Source organism: Trichosurus vulpecula, chromosome 2 (genome assembly GCF_011100635.1).
Source record: "Trichosurus vulpecula isolate mTriVul1 chromosome 2, mTriVul1.pri, whole genome shotgun sequence".
NCBI lineage: Eukaryota > Metazoa > Chordata > Mammalia > Diprotodontia > Phalangeridae > Trichosurus > Trichosurus vulpecula.
The window spans coordinates 187,716,340-187,732,102 of record NC_050574.1 but is presented as its reverse complement, the minus strand read 5'-3'; the positions used below and the strand labels follow the sequence as shown (position 1 = coordinate 187,732,102).

Below are 15,763 nucleotides of genomic sequence, written 5' to 3'. Positions count from 1 at the left end.
GAAATCGCAAGGGATTTACTAAAGTTGAACTGTTTTGTTTACATTCCTACATGGAAAGATGATGTGTTTGATTCATGAGCCTTCAGTGTTAGGGTAGCTGAAGGGAATATGCATATATATGTGTGTATGTATGTATATATGTATGTGTGTATGTATGTATGTATGTGTGTATATATATATATAGAGAGAGAGAGAGAGAGAGAGAGCGAGGGCACAGGGTGAGTTGAAGATGAAGGGATGATATCTAAAAGAAATAAAATCAAATTAAAGGATGAGAGGGGAATATATTGAGAGAGGGAGAAAGGGAGAGATAGAATGGGGTAAATTATCTCCCATAAAAGTGGCAAGAAAAAGCAGTTCTGTAGTAAGAGAAGAGAAGGCAGGTGAGGGGAAATGAGTGAATCTTGCTCTCATCAAATTTGACCTGAGGAGGGAATACCATACATACCCAATTGGGAATCTTACCCCACAGGAAAAAAGGAGGAAGAAGATAAAAAGAAAAGGGGGCGGATGATAGAAGGGAGGGCAGATGGGGGTGGAGGTAATCAAAAACAAACACTTTCAAAAGGGGACAGGGCCAAGGGAGAAAATTGGATAAAGGGGGATAGGTTAGGAAGGAGCAAAATATAGTTTTTCACAACATGAGTATTGTGGAAGGGTTATATATGATGATACGCATGTGGCCTATGTTGAATTGCTTGACTTCTTAGGGAAGGTGGGTGGGAAGGGAAGAGGGGAGAGAATTTGGAACTCAAAGTTTTAAAGACAGATGTTCAAAAACAAAAAAAAAAGTTTTTGCATGCAACTAGAAAATAAGATACACAGGCAATGGGGTGTAGAAATTTATCTTGCCCTACAAGAAAGGAAGGGAAAAGGGGATGGGAGGGGAGTGGGGTGACAGAAGGGAGGGCTGACTGGGGAACAGGGCAACCAGAATATACACCATCTTGGAGTGGGGGGGAAGGGTAGAAATGGAGAGAAAATTTGTAATTCAAACTCTTGTGAAAATCAATGCTGAAAACTAAATATATTAAATAAATTAAATTTAAAAAAATTATCTCATGATTAAAACTTATCAGAAAAATAGTCTTTTCTATAGAATGCAAGAGAAAGTTTGAGATGTGCTTAGTACTATCTGGTAATTTGGATGGTGACACAGAAGGGTACCTAGCCTCCCAGCCCATCCTAAACCCTAGCTAGCTGATTTGCATATGTTTTGATATGGTCATCTGAACTTAACAGACAACAACAAACATATCCATTTGCAAAGAACAGAAAAGGATTGCATATGTAATTATGAATCAGCTCAACATTCAACTTGTTTCCTTTTTTGAAGTATATAATCTCTATTCTTTTCTTCTTGTTTGTTTGGCAGCACTATTTTCAGTACTTTCAAAGGTCCAATTAATTTGTGTGGCAGAAGAAACAGTCAGTAAACATTGATTAAGTGAGTACTATGTGCCAGGTACTCTGCTAGGTGTTGGGGTTACAAAAAGGGGCAAAAAGGCAGGGTAGTCCCTTCCCTCAGGGAGCGCACAATCTAAATAGGTCCAGGCTTTAATTCCAAAATTCAGAAAACACAGAAGGATTCATCACACACTTTATCTCCTCTTCCCTCAAATGGTTCTTTAATTAAACTTAATCTCAAGTCAACCATCAAAGTAGTTTACCAGATTGAAGGATCTCTTCATTCACTTATATCAAAATAGAAGTAAAATATTAGCCACTTATGGATCTTTTAAATAAAACTTTACTTTTTAAATTATTTATTAGTCTGCTTTAAAGCTCTGACTTCCAAAGTGCTGTTGTAGTTTGTGTGTATGTGTTTCACGCATGTATTCTTGGTATCCCCAGAAAAATTTAGCTCAGCAGCAACACCTGGCTTTTCTACTATCAGGCAATGCCTTTACACCTTCTTCTGCATTAATGTGCAACCTAACCTAACTTTGTATTGTGTCATCTGATCCACTACTTAGGTTCTCTGCTTCTTATTTCAAAACTGGACAAAAAAAGACACCTATACAGTGGAAGTCTGTAAATTTTTTCTAGTTTAATAACCATGGTTGTATGAAATGAGAAATTATTTAAAATGGGGTTTGGGTCATTTGTAACATTTCCTCCAAACTTTTATTTATATGTTGTTTTTTTAGATTGTCCCATGACAATCAATTGGAGGGGGCGGGGGGGGGGGGTCTCTCTCTTAGTCCTTGAAGCATTGATGTCAAGATTCTTGCCAAAGTCCTCCTTAGTAGGCTGATCCTTCACCTGAAAGATGGTCTTCTACCTGACAGCCAGTGTGGCTTCATAAAAGGCTAAGGAATGATTGATATGGTGTTTGCTGCCTGAAAACTCCAAGAGAAATGCCAGGAGTGGAAGAGAGGTCTGTATACAACTTTTGTGGATCTGACCAAGGCCTTTGATGCTGTCACTCATGAGGGCTCATGGAAAATTATGTCAAAATTTGGTTGCCCGGAGAAGTTCATCAGTATCGTATGTCAGTTTCATGATGGCATGCTTGCCTGGGTTCTGGTAAATGGGTGATGCTATTGCTCTTTCTCACTCACCACTGGAGTGAAACAAGGCTGTGTGCTTGCTCCTATGCTTTTTAGCATGGTGTTTTCAGCCATGTTGTCAAGTGCCTTCAGTGAGGACAAACTTGGCATTAAGGTCAGCTGTCGCACTAATGGTAAATTCTTCAACTTGATCAAGCCAAGACCAAAGTGGAGGGAGTGATGGTGCATGATTTTCCGTTTGCAGATGATTATGCATTCAGCGCAGCCTCTGAAGCTGAGATGCAACAAAGTATGGATCAATTCACTGCTGCTTGTGCTAATTCTAGCCTAACAATTAATACCAAGGAAACACAGGTGTTCCATCAGCCACCACCGCACCATCCATGTGTGGAACCATCAGTTAGAGCAAATCAAGAAGCTTTGAATGCTGTGGATAAGTTCACTTACCTTGGTAGTATACTTTCCAGGGATGTACACATTGATAATGAGGTTGATGCACGCATTGCCAGAGCTAGCACAGTGTTTGGGAGTCCCTGAAGGAAAGTGTGACAGAGAAGAGGTATTGGCTGACTACCAGACTGAAGGTCTGCAGAGTCTTTGTGCTGACCTCATTGTTGTATGCCTATGAAACCTGGACAGTCTACCAGAGCCATGCCAGGAAACGGAATCGCTTCCATCTGAATTGTCTTGGGAAGATTCTGTAGATCACCTGGCAGGATGTGCTACCAGACACCAAACATTCAAGCTCTGCTGCAGAGAGCGCACCTCCAATGGGGTGGCCACTTAGTTCAAATGCCAAATGTACACTTGACACAGACAGTTTTATGGAGAATTTGCACAAGGTAAGCACTCACACAATGGTCAGAAAAGCGAGGTTTCTCAACTTTGGAATTGATTGTGTAACATGGGAGATACTGGAGTAGGGAAGGTGCTGTGTTCTATGAGCAAAGCAGAATTGAAGTAGCTCAAAAGAAATGTGAGATGTGAAGATTTGGAGAATCCACCCAAATATTCACTATGGACTATGGACTATTCGTGCCCTACCTGTGGTAGAGTATTCCGAGCTGGTATTGATCTGATCAGCCACAGTAACTTGACTCTAGCATAGTGATGTCATTTTGGTCCTCTTTGAGAATGGACAACAGCCAACCAACCATTAGAAATTAAGTTAGAATATTCAATCATTTTTTCTTGTTTTAATTTTTACAATAATTCTAAAGTTGTAACACTATGGAAAAATGTTTGACCCTATGACAAAGTCAGAACACATCAAAAAAATCCCTCATTCACATCATGGTATATTCTGCCAGTTCTATATTCTTTGTACAGTTGATTCTCCCACTTAACCCTTGCGAAAAAAAAAAAGAAGTCCAGTTATTCAGTCCACACATTGCAAATCATGCATATGTTAAGATTATCCATATCTCACAGTGAAACTTGATTTTGCTCTAACAGTCTCACTGGTCTCGTTAGAAATATTTCAAAAAAACATACCTTATATGCTGTGGCTCCAAATATTCCACAGAGCTTGATCATTCAAAGAAGCACATTGAAGTTGCTTTTGTAACTAACTTGAGCAATTTACTACTAATACAATACATTCATTTGTCAGTTGTTGAATGTTGAGAATAATAGGCTGCTGTCCCTTGGAGAAAAACAGCCTTATTTGGAAAACTTTAATCAGTCTTCTTTGGAACTGAGGTATACTTTAATAAACTAATCATTCAAATGACACCTTAAATAAACATTTGTTGGTGTTAATTGAACCTCCAAAGAGTTCTTTGAAGCTGTTCACATATTCTTTTAAGGTTTCCTTTTGACTTCAGAAAAAAATGTGTATGAGGGAGATATCCAGATAGCTTACTGAACAGTTCTTGTTGAATATCTAAAACTAACCTGTATAAATGAACATGTTCAGTGTAGAGTTTTCTTATACTCCTTCATGGCTCATTTAAGGGACCTCCTACAACGGAAAGTTTTTTTTTCCTTATCGCCTCTGTTGTTAGTGCTTCTTTTTTCCTCTCAAATTGCCTTAGATTTACTTAACTGAGTAGGTGTTGTATGCCCTTAGTATCTAAGCTCCTCCAGGGCAGAAACTGGCATGTTTTCACATTTGTATCCCCAGTGCCATAACTGACATTAATAATAATAATAAATATTTTTTAGTTGAATTGAATAGTTAAATCGGGTCACCTGTTTCTAAGTAATACATAAACTCTGGTGAATTGGTTTGTATGGGAGTGTAAGGATTATTTGATTGTTTGTGATATTGCCCTCAAGTAGTCCCTCAGAAAGGCAGCTAGGTGGACAGGGAGCTAGGAGCACTGGGCCTGGAATCAAGAAGACCTAAGTTCAAATCTGGGCAAGTCACTTAACCCTGTTTGCCTCAATTTCCTCATCTGCAAAATGAGCTGGAGAAGGAAATGACAAACCACTCTAGCATCTCTGCCAGGAAAACCCCAAATGGGGTTACAAACAGTTGGACACGACTGAAAAATGACTGAACAACCAAAGTCCCACAGAGCAGAATTGCAGGAGCCATTTTGTTGTCTGAATTCAGTTTAGCCCTTATTTATTAAATGTTTGCTATATGCTAGGCACTGTTCTGCTCAAAACAAAACCAAAAATAATTGCCTATTTCCTTAGGAAAATACAGCTTGCATACAGGTAAGTAAACATAATTTAAAGAAAGAAATTATACTAGCAGTTGAGATAGGTAAGATTTCAGAAATGACAATTGAATAAAGACAAAGATTTTGAGAGGTAAGAGGGAAGAATGAGAGTATAAGTGCTTTACAAATATGTTTTTTCCTCACAACAACCTTGGGAGGTAGGTACTATTATTGTCCCCATTTTACAGATAAAGAAACTGAGGTTAAGTGATTTACCTTGGATTGCATAACTAGTAAATGTCTGAGGCCAGATTTGAATTCATGTAGTCCTGAGTCCAAATCAATATCTATTGTACCACCTAGCTGCCTTATTAGTAGTGTGATGATAATTTTTAATTTTCCTTTTATCCAATTTTATTATGCCATTCCTCCCAGAACATTTTGGTTAACTGAAACCTGTTTTCTGTTAATATTAACTTCATGTGACTTAAAAAAAAAAACACACCCTCCCCCCCAAAAAAACCCTGACTCACAAAATGATACAAAGGAAGACTTTTGGAATTACTGAAATAAGAAACCAATCAAGAGGATCTTTAAAACCTCCCAAAAAGATTTTATTTGTGAATCTTCCTGACTCAGTGTTTTTGGCTCTTTGTAACCTGTAAATCCCTTCTTTTCAATTAACCCATTGTGACTTCTTTAAAATGTAGTCTTGTAGTTCCCTATTTGCAGATGAAATGATGGTATACTTAGAAAACCTCAAAGAATCAGCAAAGAAACTAATTGAAGTAATTGATAGCGTTAGTAAAAAAGCAAAATACAAAATCATCAATATTGCTGTACTGCAAAAATCATCAGTATTTCTCTATAGTTCTAACAGAAACCAGGGGGAATGATATTAAGAGAAATTTCATTCAAAATAACTACAGAAAACAAAATATTTGGGAAGCACCAAACAATATGCGTATAATATATCATATCAATACAACTAAAAAGCATTCTTAATACTATATAATATTAAAAGCCTATTTAAATAATTGAACAGCTATTCACTGATCATTGGGCCATGTCAGTATAATTTTTTAATATTCTAGTTTAATTTATAGATATAGTCAAAACAACAAAATTCATTCGGAAGAACAAAAACTCTAGAATATCAGGGGAAACAATAGGAAGAAAAAATGATGGAGACATAGCATTTTCAGGCTTTGAACTATGTTATAAAGTGGTAGCCATCAAAACTATTTGGTACTTCTTTAAAAAAAAAAAACCAGAAAAGTAGACTGATGAAACAGACTAGATAAGAAACAGAAGCAATTAAAAACAATAACCTAGTGTCCGATAAATATGCAAATTACTTTGGGAAGACCCTCGTTTTCAGCAAGAATTATTTGAAAAAGTCAAGGACATTTAGCCGAAATTAGGTTTAGACCAAACTTTGTAGCACATATAGTTCAAAATAAATATATAAGATCAAGTTAAAGGTCAAAAAAAATAAATTTTGAGAGAATGAGAGAACTTTTGCAAACTGTCCCTTGGGGAGAGGGGTGGGGATTGTTAATTTTTAAATAAAATTTTGATACCTTTTTTTTTAAACTTCATCTTACATATTCCACTGTATCCATCCCTCCACTCTGCCCTAGAGAGCTGTTGAACTATTACAATAAAGGGTTTTGTAAAAGCAATTTTAAAGTCCACTAAACCTACATTGAAAAAGTTTTTTTCTGTGCAATGTTTCACACTCATGATTCTCCACATATACAAAGAAACAGGGAAGGTATTTTCTCATGTCCCTTCTTTGAGACTTAGCTTGGTGATTATAATTTCAGAGAATTCAGTTTTCATTGTTATTGTTTCCATTTTCATTATAGTCTGGGATTTCACCTCCAGGGATTTCTTGGCTCTGCTGTTTTCACTTTGCACCACTTCACCTAAGTCCGTACATCTTCACTAAATTCTTTGTTTATTACAAAACAGTAATATTCTGTAACATTCATGTACCACAGTTTGTTTAGCCATTCCCCAAGAAAGCATATTAAATATTAATACATTGATGAAGCTGCAGTTGTTCTACTATGCTAGCTATTAGTTTGGATTATGCAAGAAAAGGTTTTAATCTGAGCATATACCTGTAGCAGTACACTCCATGGTAGAAGAGAGCTGGAAACAAAATACATGCCTGTAGATTGGAGAATGGTTGAAAAAAACATAGTATATGAATGTAGTAGAATAGTGTTGTATGATAAGAAATTAGGAATGTGAAGAATTTGGCAAACTTAGAAAGATTTGTGTGAACTGGTGCAAAAAAAAAGCAGGATTTTTAAAAAAATTCCACAGTGACTACAGCAAAGCAAATAACAGGATCACTAAAGTTTGGCTCCAAGTAACCTGAAGAAACCTGCCTCCTTCCTCATGGCCCAGAAGCGGGGGCTGCCAAGACAGAACATGACTAGACGAGTCACTGGGTGGGATAGTTTTGCTTACTTATTTTTCTTTGCCACAAGAGAGGATTCTCAGGGAGTCCCCAGAAATGACAGGTATGAAAACAAAAGACATCTTTAAAATTCTTTTTAAGAGAGAAAATAAATGAAAAAGTATTTTTAGCACCTTAAAAGTATTCAAGTAGAAAAGTAAATAGTACTCAAGGACTGTGTAGATAAGGCAGCAGATCCACCTTGCCCTGGTGCTAAGTTCAGGAAGGTGTTATTAGTGCTCTTAAATACAAATCATGTTGTGATATCACTAAAGGTAATGTTGTAATTAATGTCTAGAAGCAAATAGTCATTATATTTCATTGCTTTGGTCGGTATTTTTAAAATCATAATTATATTTATCCTATCCACAATGTCATTATGAGGCTTGTGAATATGAGAGAACATTCTCTTGACTAAGGAATATTTACCAAAAACAATGTGTGTATTTCCCCCTTATCTTCCTTGCTATTCTTTTTAAAATGTCTTTGGAATATTTATAGCCATCTTAGCAGACTCCTTAAGACAGCTTCCACTGTCAAACTTAATACAGCCTAGGATTTCTCTAGAACCCAAGTTCTGCCAAAGACTTTGTCTGCTTTAGACATTACTTCATGGGACTCCTCCCCACTGCCTTGGATAAGATACTGTTATTACAAGCAGCACTTTCATCCACAATCTTCCCTATACTTCAGAGATCTTTAATTCATTCCTCTGCAATACCTCCTTACACTTTAGTAGAGATCCTCCAGAGTTATCGTGGCAAAACAATTTCCTTGCCTCTCATAACTCGGCAAGGCTGGTTCTCAGATGATAGATGGGACTGGTGACATTGATGGTGGTCAGAAGATTGTAGATTTAGAGCTAGAAAGGATATTAGATGATCTCTCACTTTTATGTATTGCTTCATTTGATCCTCACCACTATCAGGTAAGGGAGGTGCTATTGTTATTTTTTTGTGGGGAGGGTTTACATGTGAACAAACTGAAGTTGAAATGACTTAGCCAGTGTCACTCACCTGGTAAGTGTCTGGGGTGTCACGGTGTCCAGCCCAGTGCTTCCTCATTTTGTCCAGTGCTGTCTGATGTTCAGCACTCTGTCCACTACACTGTGCTGTTTGAAGCATTTCTTTGGTGTTCATTCAACAATCATTTATTAAGTACCCATCATGGGTACAAATTTCCATATTGGGCATTGGGAATACAAAGACAAAAAAAGACCTTATAATCTAGGGATTTGCATCCTATCAAGGGAATACAACGGATAAATAACTGTGATAGACATTTTAAGGGCAGGGTAAGAACACTTCTATCTGGTGGCTAAGGAAAGGTTTAGTGTAGGAGGGCAAGTGAGTGAGCTGGGAGGAAGCTAGAACCTTTTAGAGGTGGAAGGTACAACATGATGCAGAGGGAAGAGCATTGGATTTGAAGGCAAAAGTCCTTTGGTTAAATCCTGGCCATGTCACTTACTCCCTGTGTGACCATGGGCAAGTTGTTTAATCTTTTTGGCCTCAGTTTCTCTTTTGTAAAATGAGGAATTTGTTCTAGGTGGCCTACACGATCACTTCTGGCTCTAATTCTGTGATGTAGTGGGGAGGTGAGTAGGAAGCAGATTGAAGGCATGAGGCATGTGCAAAGTTAGTTAGGTGGGAGATGGAACATCCCATACAGGGAACAGCAAATCAGTTTCCCTGGAACAATGAGTGCATGAGGGAGAGTATTGTGAAAATAGCTCAGAAGTTAGGTTGGAATATTTCCAAATCACAAAGAGCTTTCAAGGCCAAACAGAAGAATTTGTATAAAACAAAGGGTCGTCTCTTACAGTGGGGTTTCAGAGTAAGTTAAAGCTACATCTTTCTTGTGTGAAAAGATAAAAAGGTATCCCTTATCTATTTAAATAATCCTTGCCTGTTATTTCTTTTTAAATGAGCAATTGGCTAATAAAATAACTGTGAGACTACAGTTTTTTAATGTGAGCTAAGTACAATCAAATGGCTGGTCAACTTTGCAGTTTTAAATCTCTAAAATAGGAGTCTATATTGTGCAATGGATAATAACTGAGGAAACAATCCAAGCTATAAGATTTACTAGCAAAGCAGGCATAATAAACAGGTCAGTGGGTTCCCCAGTCAGTCCAAAGATCCAGAATACGGAGTGGAGACAGATTTTTCTGTATTAAAAATAATTAATCAAATTAGACCGATTAATTAAAAGAAAACAATTAACCAGGGTACAAAATTAGGTAATCTGATTTCTAATTGGAGGAAAGATTAGGGACTTTGGAAGGGGGAGAGTAAACAGACATAATTCTCTGAAATCAGAAAAAGAGGTGTCCCACTTACCCCCAAACAAAGGAATATGGAAACAATAACTGACCATTATGGAGTCAGTTTTCAGATAAGACAATACTCATGTTGTGAAAGACTAACTATATTTTGCTCCTTCCCAACCCATCCCCCTTTATTGAATTTTCTCCCTTGACCCTGTCCCCTTTTGGAAGTGTTTGTTTTTGACTACCTCCACCCCCATCTGCCCTCCCCTCCATCATCCCCCCCATTTTTTTTTATCTTCTTCCCTCTTCTTTCCTGTGGGGTAAGATTCCCAATTGGGTATGTATGGTATTCCCTCCTTAGGCCAAATCTGATGAGAGTAATGTTCACTCATTCCCCCCTCATCCGCCCTCTCCCCTCCTCCCACAGAACTGCTTCCTCTTGCCACCTTTATGGGAGATAATCCATCCCATTCTATCTCTCCTTATCTCCCTCTCTCAGTATGTTCTTCTCTCATCCCTTAATTTGATTTTATTTCTTTTAGATATCTTCCCTTCATCTTCAACTCACCCTGTGTCTGCTCTCTCCCTCTGTCTCTCTCTCTCTCTCTCTCTCTCTCTCTCTCTCTCTCTCTCTCTACATATACACACACACACACACACACACATACATAGATATATACATACATACACATTCACCCATATATATTCATAAACATATATGTATGCATATTCCCTTCAGCTACCCTAATACTGAGGTCTCATGAATCATACACATCATCTTTCCATGTAGGAATGTCAACAAAACAGTTCACCTTTAGTAAATCCCTTGCAATTTCTTTTTCTTGTTCTTTTTCTTGATTACCTTTTCATGCTTCTCTTGATTCTTGTGTTTGAAAGTCAAATTTTCTATTCAGTTCTGGTCTTTTCACTGAGAAAGCTTGAAAGTCCTCTATTTTATTGAAAGTCCATATTTTGCCTTGGAGCATGATACTCAGTTTTGTTGGGTAGGTGATTCTAGGTTTTAATCCTAGCTCCATTGACCTCCGGAATATCGTATTCCAAGCCCTTCGATCTCTTAATGTAGAGGCTGCCAGATCTTGGGTTATTCTGATTGGGTTTCCACAATACTCAAATTGTTTCTTTCTGGCTGCTTGCAGTATTTTCTCCTTGATCTGGGAGCTCTGGAATTTGGCGACAATATTCCTGGGAGATTTCTTTTTGGGATCTATTTGAGGAGGCGATCGATGGATTCTTTCAATTTCTATTTTGCCCTGTGGCTCTAGAATATCAGGGCAGTTCTCCTTGATAATCTCTTGAAAGATGATATCTAGGCTCTTTTTTTGATCATGGCTTTCAGGTAGCCCAGTAATTTTTAAATTATCTCTCCTGGATCTATTTTCCAAGTCAGTGGTTTTTCCAATGAGATATTTCACGTTATCTTCCATTTTTTCATTCCTTTGGTTCTGTTTTATAATATCTAGATTTCTCATAAAATCACTAGCTTCCACTTGCTCCAATCTAATTTTTAAAGTAGTATTTTCTTCAGTGGTCTTTTGGACCTCCTTTTCCATTTGAGTAATTCTGCCTTTCAAGGCATTCTTCTCCTCATTGGCTTTTTGGAGCTCTTTTGCCATTTGATTTAGTCTGCTTTTTAAGGTGTTGTTTTTTTCAGTGTATTTTTCGGCATTTTTTTGGGTCTCTTTTAGCAAGTCATTGACTTGTTTTTCATGGTTTTCTTGCATCCTTCTCATTTCTCTTCCCAATTTTTCCTCTACTTCTCTAACTTGCTTTTCCAAATCCTTTTTGAGCTCTTCCATGGCCTGGGACCAGTTCATGTTTTTCTTGGAGGCTGTTGGTGTAGGCTCTTGCACTTTATTGACTTCTTTAGGCTGTATGTTTTGGTCTTCTTTGTCAGCAAAGAAAGAATTCAAAGTCTGAGACTGAATCTCGGTGTGTTTTCGCTGTCTGGCCATATTCCCAGCCAACTAACTTGACCTTTGAGTTTTTCAGTGGGGTATGACTGCTTGTAGACTATAGAGTTCTATGTTCCAGGTTTGGGGGGGAGGTGCCAGCTCTGCCACACCAGCACTGCTCCTTCCCCAACCCCCAACCCGGACTGGGCTTAGATCTTCAGCAGGCTGAACACTCCTGCTCTGATCCGCCACTTAATTCCTCCCACCAGGTGGGCCTGGAGCCAGAAGTAACAGCAGCTGTAGCTGCCCCACCTCCGCTGCCCCCCGGGGCTGGAAGCCAGACCTCGAACTCCTTCTACCCTCACAGCTTTTCCCACCAACCTTCTCCTAGGTCTTTGGTGTTTGTGGGTTAAGGAGTCTGGTAACTGCCGCAGCTCACTGATTCAGGGCACTAGGGCCCCCTCCGCCCGGCTTCCGGTCTGGATGGTCCACGCCGTTCAGGCTGGGTTCTGCTCCACTCCGTTCCCAGCTCCCAGCTTCGTGTGGGATAGACCTCAGAGACCATCCAGGCTGCCCTGGGCTGGAGCCCTGCTTCCCTCTGCTGTTTTGTGGGTTCTGCCGTTCTAGAATTGGTTCAGAGACATTTTTTATAGGTTTTTGGAGGGACTCTGTATGGAGCTCACACTAGTTCCTGCTTACCAGCTGCCATCTTGGCTCCGCCCCCGAGCCTCTCATATTTCAACCAAGGCTTAGTGTGATAATTTATGCCAGGTCATGTAATTGTAATCAAAGTAGCAGATACTACTAGTAAATCAAGGGTGAAGGAGTGGATCAATAAATTGGACATGTAACTTTTTAAAAATAAAATAGCAGCCCATAAACCCTGAACATTAAACACCAAAACAGAAATTTTGAAAATTAAAAGTGATAACCAAATTGAAAGGATAATAACTATTGAATTAATAAAAATGATGTTTTTATTTTTAAAAAAAAAGCTAATAAAATTTTATAAGTGTTTAGCTAATTTGATTTCTTTTTTACTAGAGTAGAAAAATCATTGTTAATTATTGACATTGAAAACGATTTACAAGAAATAAAGATGTATAGATGAGGGGCAGTTAGGTGGCACAGTGAGTAGAGCACCAGCCCTGGAGTCCAGGAGGACCTGAATTCAAATCTGACCTCAGACACTTGACACACTTACTAGCTTGTATGACCTTGGGCAAGTCACTCAATCCAAATTGATGTTCCTTCCAGCCTCCAAAAAAAAAAAAAGGACGAAATAAAGGTAATTATAAATTATATTGCCCAGGTGTTTGCTAATAAAATTGATAACTTAGATGAAATGTACAAATATTTACCAGAATACCCAAAATTAACAGAAAAAGAAATAGAGAATTTAAATAACCCAATTTTAGAAAAGGAAATTGAACAAGTCATAAAGGAACTCCTAAAGAAATAAGTGTCAGGACCAGGTTGTTTTACAAGTGAATTTTATAAAACTTTCCAAAAAAACCCAACTAATTCTAATATTAAATTAACTGCTTATAAAACAGAAAAAGAAGGGATCAAAAGGAAAGAGGGTTTTTCAGCATTTTTTTTTAAATACACAGAACAGACTGAAGCTCATAAAGAAATACATTTGAGCAGAACAGCTTGGAAAATAACATACTGAATTTATTATAATGTTAAAGAAAAGCAAACTAATAAGTTCTTGTTTTCACATACCATCCTCATTGTCTGCCTTATTTTCTGTATTGAAATGCCAATTTCATTTAGTATTTGAATTCAAAGTAATTTTTCAAAACTTGTATCTTTTAAGCACTGTGTAAGTAAATTTGGTCCTTAAATACCTTCTGTCCCTCAAGGGGAGGAAAAAGAGGTGAGGTGACTGTGTAAATGCTGTGCTAAAGTTAATATTTAAGTATATTTTGTCAATTTAATACAAGAAAAGCCTATTTTCCCACGTTTAATTTTTTACTATTTAGTGGATTTTTTTCTTGTTATAGGATCTTTCCCAATGTGTTACATGCCAAGAAAAGCACATTACTGTAAAGAAGGAACCACATGAATCCCTTGGAATGACGGTGGCTGGAGGCAGAGGAAGTAAGAGTGGTGAATTGCCGATTTTTGTGACCAGCGTACCACCTCATGGCTGCCTTGCAAGAGATGGCAGAATTAAGCGAGGTAAAATTTGATTTTGGGGTGTGTGTGTGTGTGTGTGTGTGTGTAAAGTTTTAATGAAACAGATTTTTTCCTTTAAAAAAAATGTCTTATGTTTCTTCATTAAGCTAGTAAAAATATTTTAAGAACCCATATATAGGTGATAGGAAACAAAGAAGGAAAAGCATAAAAGATCAGGATGGAGGGAAATGCACAATTAAAAATCATAACTGTGAAAGTGAATGGGATTAACTCACCTATAAAACTTAAGAAGGTAGCAGAATGGATTAGAAACTAGAATCCAACAATATATTGTTTACAAAAAAAAAAAACACTTGAAGCAGAAAAATACATGAAGTTAAAATAATGGGCTGGAACACAATCTATTATCAATTCTAAGCATTCATGGACCAAATGGCATAGCATTTCAATTCTAGATGAAAAGTTAAATGAGTTGCAGGGAGAATTGGTCAGTTAATCAGTAAACATTTATTAAGTGCCTACTATATGCAGGCACCATGCTATGTGCTGAGGATACAAATACAAGTTTCAAAAAAGTCCCTGTGCTTAAAGAGCTTACAATTTAGTGAAGGAAGATGGAGGGAAGCTGCCTAGCACAGGGACATGATAAGGAGTTCCAGAAGTAGTGTAGCTAGTGGGAAATGGAAGATTAAGCAAAGCTCCTTTCTTAAATAGAGGCCCTGGTCCTGGCCCTGCCTTCTGATCAAAGATTCCAGTCAGAGGGGCAAAGGTTACTGATGAGATGTGAGTACCAGACAGATTCAACTTTGCAGGACAATGAGATTTCCTAGTGATGAATTTCCTGGGGTAGGAGACATAATGAAGAGATAATAATATGTGTAGCTGGTGGGAAATGAGGGGAAATAGACTGTAATAGCAAGGGAAGCTCAATTTACCCCCTCTCAGAGGTAGATAAATCTAAACAAAAAAGAAATTAAAGACAGTAGAAGTTTACAACTTAGATTTGATGGACTTTTTGCAGATGTTGAATAGAAATGGGACTACACTTATTCTCAGTTGTGCATACTGCCTTCACAAAAATTTACCATATTATTAGAGCATAAAAATATCATAAACAAATGCAAAAAGTCAGAACTATTAGATACATTTTTTGCAGAATATAATGCAATAAAAATATATTTAGCAAAGGATCGTTCAAGAAAAGATTAAAAATTAATTGAAGACCAAATAACTTAATCCTAAAAAATGGATAGGTAAAAGAAAAAAATCATAGAAACCATAAATAATTTCATTAAAGGTAATGACAGCAATGAGACAACATACAAAACTTTTGGGATTCAGCCAGGTCAGTCCTTAGGACTAAATAATATACACAATAACTGTAACAATGTAAATGGAAAAAACCCCTCAAAAATCAAAAGTAAATGTAAAAATATAAAGATCAAATGGAACTTGAATGAAGAGATACGAGAAAACACCTCCACCTTACCTCTTTGTGGAGGTGGGAAGTCCACAGGTGTTACACATTGCATATGTTTTTGTACTTTTGCAATGTATTGATCAACTGTGCTTTTTTTTTCCTCTGAAAAAATGCTGACATATTGGATGGCTTTTGAAGAAGTGGAGGGGCAAGTCACTTAACCCCAATTGCCTCCCAGAAAATAAAAATAAAAACTTACTTAAATAAAACATTAGAAAGCATAGGAATAAATGGGTCTTTCTTTAAAATGATAAGTATTATCTGTCAAAACCAAGACCCAGAATTTTTTGTAATGGTGATATGCTAGAGGTTTTCCCAATGATATTAGAAGTAAAGCAAAGATATACATTATTAAGGT

At 37.4% G+C, this 15,763-nt stretch overlaps 1 protein-coding gene across 1 annotated transcript in view; it reads left to right on the top strand.

The window, feature by feature from the left end:
- LNX2 (ligand of numb-protein X 2) overlaps positions 1 to 15,763 on the top strand; it is a 103,978-nt gene that overhangs the window by 71,673 nt on the left and 16,542 nt on the right. The window contains exon 7 of the mRNA XM_036745853.1: positions 13,790 to 13,967. Coding sequence (XP_036601748.1) covers positions 13,790 to 13,967 — 178 coding nt within the window. The remainder of the gene's footprint in view (positions 1 to 13,789; positions 13,968 to 15,763) is intronic.